Consider the following 7162-nt stretch of genomic DNA (forward strand, 5'->3'; position numbering starts at 1 on the left):
GGGAAAAAAGAGACCTTGACTGTTGGCAAGATCCCTAGTCCTGGCCCATGGTAGTGTTGTTTTAGTTGCTAGCCTTGCAGGTCAAGAGGAGAAGATGGAGAGGGAGAAAAGGTGCTTGGCCTTGGGTGGGTGAGCAGGGTACAGCCTGGGACTGGACCAAGCTAACTTGAACAAACAGGAAGCCATAAAAGGAAAAGGAGCTGGTGAGTTACAGGTGGCAGGAGTCAAGAGTATGTGGAAGAGAGGGACCTAAACATCTGGGTCCTTAAGCTATTTCCAGCCTCAATTTCCCACTTAGGAGATGAGGTGCTGCACTAGTTTCTCACAGCACTGCCATACCATGTGTTCTAGAAAGGTGGGCCTGTGGAATAGGAGGAGGCAGGATGGAAGTTTCTGCTGAGTTAAGCTTGGGACTGGGCTTAAGTGGCATGGTCCTGTGAACTGACCAAGGAAGCTTGAGGCAGGAAAGGAATTTGGAGGCTAGGAACTTACTTCCTGGTTGATGGAGGAGGGAGGCCAAGGGAGGTGTGGGGCTAGAGGTGGTGCATGAGGGAAAGGAGGGGGGAAGTCTCCTGTGCAGGTCATTCCCTGAGGCTGGTTGGGGCGGGGCCCACAATGGAGAGCAGATCTGAGCGCTGGGCCACCTTCACGCTGCTGCCCAGGTGCCCAGAAGCCCAGAAGCCGAAGCAGGTAAGGGGCTACAAAAGAGCTCTGAGATACACACTTGCTCTGTCTTGCCCTGTCTTTATCCCTCCAACGGTGGTCTATCCAAGATGCTGTCTGGACAGGAGGACCTTAATGTTTACCTCTGATCTCTAATCACCAGTCTGGTTCTTGTGAGGTGCCCAGACAGAACTGGGCTTTGTGTGTTTGTTCTGACTGTTCTTTATATTCCCTGCCCAGGCCTAAATGCAGGCTGGACCTCCATCCTGTGAACACACCTACAGAAAGGCACCTCCTGGCAGCTCTATCTGGTGCAGTGACCCTGGGCTTTGGGGCTGGCCCCTTGAGTGGAGCCTAAGTTGGCCTCCCGTGACAGGTGTGCAGGTCATCATCAGCCACCCCACCATGATCCTGGTGTCTACCATGTCCGGTAAGTAAGGTTCCAGCTATTTGGCTCCTGACACCCCTCACATGGATAAGCCAGGTGGGCTAGGTGGATTTGATGAAGCTGAGAAGGCCCCTTTTCGAAAGACATATTTCCCTTTCTTGTGAACTGGTGGGGTGTCAGGAGGAGTTGGTTAAAGGGCAGATACTACCTGCCTTCCAAACCAAACACTTCCTTGGGAGATTCCTTTGTTGGGAAGCAGGAAATAGGCAGTAAGACTGACAAGGGTTCAAGGTGCCAGCTGCACAGCCCACACCATCCCTGGCATTGGAACTTCTTCATTCTGGGGAGCCTAAATAGCACCCCACTAACTTGTCCCTCACCTTTGCCCAGCTGTGCCTGGGCCCGTTTCGCCTCCTAGCTCTCCCAGCAACAGCAGCCAGGAGGAGCTACTGGATGACCGAGACCCGCTGTTAGTCCGGGCTGAACTGGCCCTGCTATCTACAATTTTTGTGGCTGTGGCCTTGAGCAATGGCCTAGTGCTTGGGGCCCTAATACGACGGGGCCGGCGTGGACGCTGGGCACCCATGCACGTCTTCATCAGTCATTTGTGCCTAGCTGACCTGGCTGTGGCTCTGTTTCAAGTGCTGCCCCAGCTGGCTTGGGACGCCACTGACCGCTTCCACGGCCCTGATGCCCTGTGTCGGGCCGTCAAGTACCTGCAGATGGTAGGCATGTATGCCTCCTCCTACATGATCCTGGCCATGACGCTAGACCGCCACCGTGCCATCTGCCGCCCTATGCTGGCATACCGCCATGGAGGTGGGGCTCGCTGGAACAGGCCAGTGCTGGTAGCCTGGGCCTTCTCACTGCTTCTCAGCCTGCCTCAGCTCTTCATCTTTGCTCAACGTGATGTGGGAAATGGCAGTGGGGTGTTTGATTGCTGGGCTCGATTTGCAGAGCCATGGGGTCTTCGTGCCTATGTCACCTGGATTGCCTTGATGGTGTTTGTGGCACCTGCCCTAGGCATTGCTGCCTGCCAGGTTCTTATCTTCCGGGAGATACATGCCAGTCTGGTGCCAGGGCCATCTGAGAGGGCAGGGAGGCGCCGCAGAGGGCACCGGACAGGAAGTCCCAGCGAGGGAGCCCATGTATCAGCAGCTATGGCCAAGACTGTGAGGATGACACTGGTGATTGTGATTGTCTACGTGCTGTGCTGGGCACCCTTCTTCCTTGTGCAGCTGTGGGCAGCGTGGGATCCAGAAGCTCCTCTGGAAAGTGGGTGTGGGTGTGACTAAGGTTGGGGGTAGGGGAGGTAAGGGGCTTGCCCAACACATTGAAATGCTCTACACTTGCTACCTTTATGCATGTGGTATCCCTGTGGCTTGCTAGTGTGAGCAAGGGACACCCTGGCTCCAGCCTGGACTCTCTTCTTCATAGGACCCCCCTTTGTGTTGCTCATGCTGCTGGCTAGCCTTAACAGCTGTACCAACCCCTGGATCTATGCTTCCTTCAGTAGCAGTGTCTCCTCGGAGTTGCGCAGCCTGCTCTGCTGTGCTCAGCGGCACACCACACACAGCCTGGGTCCTCAAGATGAGTCCTGTGCCACAGCCAGCTCCTCTCTGATGAAGGATACACCCTCCTGAGTATCTACTGAGATCTTTCTATTCAAAAATGCGCTGTAGCTCAACTGACTATCTAGGGTTGGTCCTGGGAGTACCAAGAAAGGGCACCTTGGTTATTCTTGGTCCTCCTTAGGTGTCATTGTCTCCAGGTATACAAGAAGGAATGTTCCAGGGCTGTAAAGAAACCCTAAAGTTGGCTCCTTTGCTGCCAGACATGGGAAGCAACTGGGACAGATGCCTCAAAGTCTAGGAGAATAGGCAACAGAGGTGCTTGTGCTTCCTACCCTGGCAAGTACCCCACAGGTGAGGAAGACTGCCAGGGAGCTGGAAGAAGGACCAGGATAAGACTAGTAGACCTTCCTGTCATTCCTCCCTACTGTCTGTCTCCCTAATAAAAGTTGCAGTTCATTTTCCACTTGGAAAAAATTTCCTTGGACCAGGTATATGGTGGGCACGAAGCTGAAATACAAAGATTCCCACACCCACAGATATACTTATAGTCAGGAACCTATGATATAATCAAGCAAGACTGCATATATAATCAAGCAAGACTGCATTTTTGGAAGCAGGTCCCCAGGTGAAAATAAACAGCTCCATGTCAACCTTCTGTCTTGGCATCTGGTCTCTAGCAGCGCAGGCTCTGGGAGTTGCCCTGCACCCTACCTGTTCAGCCCCCCAAAACAACACAGGCTATTACAACAGCAACCAGCACATGGGTCTTTATGAATTACTGCCACTTCCATCTTCCACAGCCATAGCCCAAGGTTTCCAAGCAAAGGCACAAGGGGAGCTCGTCTCCAGCCTCCTTCCTGTGCTACCTCCCAAGAGACCTAGAACAGGGCTGAGGTGAGGCAATAGGCCTAGGTGGAATGGTGGGCTTGCTGTGGCTGCTGGAGGTAAGCTGCCTCAGACTGGCTTGCGAGTTGAACCTGGACCCTGGGGATGGGAGACTGAAGGGGAAGCTGGAGTCCCAGGTCCCCGGGAGAAGACTTTATTTTTGCTGAAGCTGCTGCAGGCCAGGGGCTTCAGGTTTCGAGTTCCTAGACTGGGGGAGGTTGTAGATGCTAGCCCATGGCCCTGGCGGACAGCGGCCTTCCCCAAGAGCTCCTTAAACACAGAATCCATGTTCTGCGTCACAGCCTAGCAGAAAGGAAAAATAGAGAGTACCCAGTGAGTTTCTGCCAATCTCTAAACTAAGGCCTTGGCCTAGCTACAATATGGTATGGTAGCCAGGCCCCTTCTCCAGGGGTCATGGGAGGGACTAGTTGAGATTCCAGACCACCTTTCCCACTCCATTCCACCTTCCTTCCTCTATTTTCAGTGTTACTTGTGGGATAGTAACTTCTTGGTCTTGTTCTGGAGGGTGGGGGTGGCTTTGAGCCCTGGATCTCCCCTCTTTCCACTCCTACTTTTTCTCTGGCTGATATCACAGTTTCTACCCATGGCCTGTGATGCTGTAAACATACAGGGGACTCATGGGTCAGTGTCTTCCCTTGGGTCTCCCAGCTGCCAGGCTTTACTCCTGTGTGTTTACCAGCCTGCCCTAGGATCCTTAGGCCTAGGAGTAGGACCACTCTTCCTAAGAATTAGTAACTGTCTTCAGGGTTTTCCTGCTCAGTCCATAGGGACTCAAAAACCCACTGTATAAAGGGGACTCCTTAAGTTGTACCTCTCACCAGAGCCTTGTTTTGAGACTATTTTGTTTCCTTAGCCAGCTGCCCTTCCTCCTTCCCGACCATATGTCCTCTCACTCTCCTTGGCTTCATAGCACCCAGCCTAGCTTTAGGTGCCAGCCTTGAAGTTTGTCCTAGAACTCCTTGCCCATATCAGCCTAAACAGTTTGGCTTCTTTCTAGCTCAAGAATGTTTTGAGTCCCATACCACAGCTGGGCTCATGATCTGCCCTCTCATCTCTACCTCTGTGTTCCTACCTCTGTCTCTGCCACCCTGTCTCTTTCCCCTTGTCCGTATGTTCCTCCCTAAATTGTGACTTGACTTGCATGTCTGGTAACAGATGCTCCTGGACTGGGACCAAGGAGAGTAGGAGCATTGAGCCTCACCTTGGGGAGGACAGAGAACATGTAGAAGAGGCGCCCCCTGTTGGCCCCATAGCCAGTCCTGGCTTTTACCTTATCCATTTCCACATGTTGCTCAGGGGAGGTAGGGACTAAACAGTGTCGTCTGTGCCCAGAGGGGCCCAAAGCCTCAGGTGGGGTGCCTAGTTCCAGCCTACAAGGCAGAGATAGGAAGATTGGCAATGGCCCTGGGAAATTCTTGACCTAAGCTGGCAGTGCCTATCTTAGGTATAGCCAAAGGAAAAAGATAAGCCTCCATAGTCCCAAAACTCTTCTAGAAAGAACCTCTCCCAGTCACAAAAAGGCTGACTCTGTTCTATCTATACTTAGTGACCTTTATACAACAACTCCCCCAATCCCATGTGGCTAAAGCCTGAGCCCACACCCTCAAGCTTAACAGTGTAGGTAGCCTCTGGCCCACCATGCCTGCTGCTTCTAACAGTACACAAGACAAATAGAACCCTCTGAGGAGTCTTTTCAAAGGCCTGCCTTCTCCTCGCTTACCGGTTGGTAAACTCCAAGGTCAGGAAGCTCTCTGGATGGCTCACAGATTCCCCCATGGCATGCAGTCCTGAACCAGCCATCTGCTTCTCATCCCTGGGCAAGAAAAAGACTGGCTACTTTGGACTCTTTCCTGTCTGGAGCTTGGAGGCCAATGGCCCCTGCCTCAATCAAAGGAGTTGAGAATGATTGTTCTTGGGCCCAACCAAGACCTATAAACTCTGGGTTGGTGTTGGGGAGGGCAGCAACCTGGGTTTTATAACAAGTTCTGTTTGGGATGTCTGAATGACAGCAGCTACTTCCAGAAAGAGGAAGAAAACCTGGAGATCCATGCTTAGTAGGAGCTAAAAAGCAACTATGAACACCACAGCCCAGGAGATCCAAGGCAGATACAATGGGACTCTCCTTAGGGCTACAGCTCACTCACCCCTCAGAAAGTTTGATGTACTTATGGGGAATGAGCCCCTGCACACCAGCATGCTCCCCTCGCCACCAGTCACTTGATGCCCGAGCATACAATCGCAGCACATCCCCTCGCTGGAACGTCAGCTCCTGGGCCGTGCGCCCAGTGTAGGCAAAGCAGGCCACAGCCTCCACAACTCCCTCTGGGCCTATGGGGAAGAGAGGGTCTGGCTGAGGGTAGAGTGGGCACATAGGAAGATGGGGTAGAGTCTCCCTGCTCTTTCTCACCATCCTCCTGAGCTGTGGTCTCAGTTTTCAACTCCAGCTCTGGCTCCCCAACGAGGCTCTCCAACTGGCCATCCCTGATGTTTCAAGCAGAGTAAGGCTGACTTGCCTCCACTAGACTCCCTCTACCCCAAGATGCCCCCAAGCTTACCCCAGGCAGCTGGCAGAAGGTAGTGCCATGCACTTCTCATAGATGGGGCCTGGCAACATGGCTGGGGGTGGGAAAACCCGTGTTGGTTGCAGGATAAGGGTCTGGACCAGCTGGTTCACTCGGCCCTGCAAGGCTACAGGGTCCTGTCCAGCAGGCACAGGCAATAGCGTGGGCCCAAAACATACAGCCAGGTTGTAGGAGTCCATCATGTTCTCATCACTGTACTGGGCCAGGCTAGGGAAACACACAGATCACAGGCAGGGAACTCCAGCACTAGTGACCCCTCCAATCCCAACTGGCTCCTCACAAGTACTCACTGGTTGAGGAAGGTAAAGAGATATCGTAGGACCACTAGCACAGGTCTGGGTAGTCTGGATAGCAGATGGTTCACAGGCTCCACCCGCTCACCCACAACTTCCAGTTCTGTGGCCAAGGCAGCCCAAGACAGCAGACTGAGTAAAGCTGTAATCAATAGCACTAAGGGGTGGCTCTCCTACCTAGCCAGCCTCAGGACTCACCTGCTGAAGCCAGCAGCTCATTAAACATGTCCAAGGGAAAGAGTGGGGGCTCCAGGCTCCGAAAGTACAGCTTTAGTACCCCAGCCACTGAGTCTAGGTCATGGGCAGTACAGCCTTTCACCAAAGGGTCCTCCCCTGTGGAGGTTAACATGCTAAAATGAGGAAGTTACTTGTGCCTACTGAAGCCACTGCTACATTTGTCCATCAGTCCTCACCTCTTTCAAAGGCATCTCGGATCTCCGAGATCCGGGCCTGGGCACCTGATACCCGGAAGATGCCTTCATGCTGTAGGCCTGTGGAGGACAAGGAGCTGACAGGCAGGATCCCTTTGTCCACAAATACCCAGTGCCAGCATGGCAGAAGATAAGCTACACTTACCATTGAGGTTAATGAAGCGAATACAGCTCTCCACCACAAGGGGCACAGGTGTGCCTGAGCTCTGGGGACAGAGAACACATTTATTTCACTAGGATATAGCAAGACCCCTGATCATTCTATCACTTTTCTCCTAATAGTGTTACAGTGGAGTTTATTGGAATTTCTGTGAAGAAACTGATT

General features: G+C 52.9%; 2 protein-coding genes across 6 annotated transcripts in view; one reads left to right on the plus strand and one right to left on the minus strand.

The window, feature by feature from the left end:
• Positions 1-615: 615 nt before the first annotated feature.
• Avpr2 (arginine vasopressin receptor 2) lies at positions 616-3280 on the plus strand. The gene is made up of 2 exons (XM_031345522.1): positions 616-690; positions 1420-3280. The coding sequence occupies exons 1-2, from the start codon at positions 616-618 to the stop codon at positions 2344-2346; spliced, it is 1002 nt and encodes a 333-aa protein (XP_031201382.1). The 3' UTR covers positions 2347-3280.
• Arhgap4 (Rho GTPase activating protein 4) overlaps positions 3210-7162 on the minus strand; it is a 16210-nt gene continuing 12257 nt past the window's right edge. For all 5 annotated transcript variants that reach the window (XM_031364269.1, XM_031364253.1, XM_031364244.1 and 2 more), the window contains 10 exons: positions 6983-7043; positions 6820-6897; positions 6605-6739; positions 6404-6509; positions 6087-6320; positions 5939-6012; positions 5676-5859; positions 5252-5344; positions 4802-4901; positions 3210-3813 (listed from right to left, as the gene is read on the minus strand). In XM_031364269.1, the coding sequence (XP_031220129.1) occupies positions 3580-3813; positions 4802-4901; positions 5252-5344; positions 5676-5859; positions 5939-6012; positions 6087-6320; positions 6404-6509; positions 6605-6739; positions 6820-6897; positions 6983-7043 (1299 nt within the window). In that variant the 3' untranslated portion in view covers positions 3210-3579. The remainder of the gene's footprint in view (positions 3814-4801; positions 4902-5251; positions 5345-5675; positions 5860-5938; positions 6013-6086; positions 6321-6403; positions 6510-6604; positions 6740-6819; positions 6898-6982; positions 7044-7162) is intronic.

This window comes from Mastomys coucha, chromosome X (assembly GCF_008632895.1).
Source record: "Mastomys coucha isolate ucsf_1 chromosome X, UCSF_Mcou_1, whole genome shotgun sequence".
Classification (NCBI taxonomy): domain Eukaryota; kingdom Metazoa; phylum Chordata; class Mammalia; order Rodentia; family Muridae; genus Mastomys; species Mastomys coucha.

What these genes read in the sequence shown, in the direction of transcription:
- Avpr2 (XM_031345522.1), top strand. Translation starts at nt 616, where the DNA reads ATGGAGAGCAGATCTGAGCGCTGGGCCACCTTCACGCTGCTGCCCAGG. An exon ending in AAGCCCAGAAGCCGAAGCAG is followed by an intron (nt 691 to 1,419) that starts GTAAGGGGCTAC and finishes GCACCCCACTAA; the next exon opens with CTTGTCCCTCACCTTTGCCC.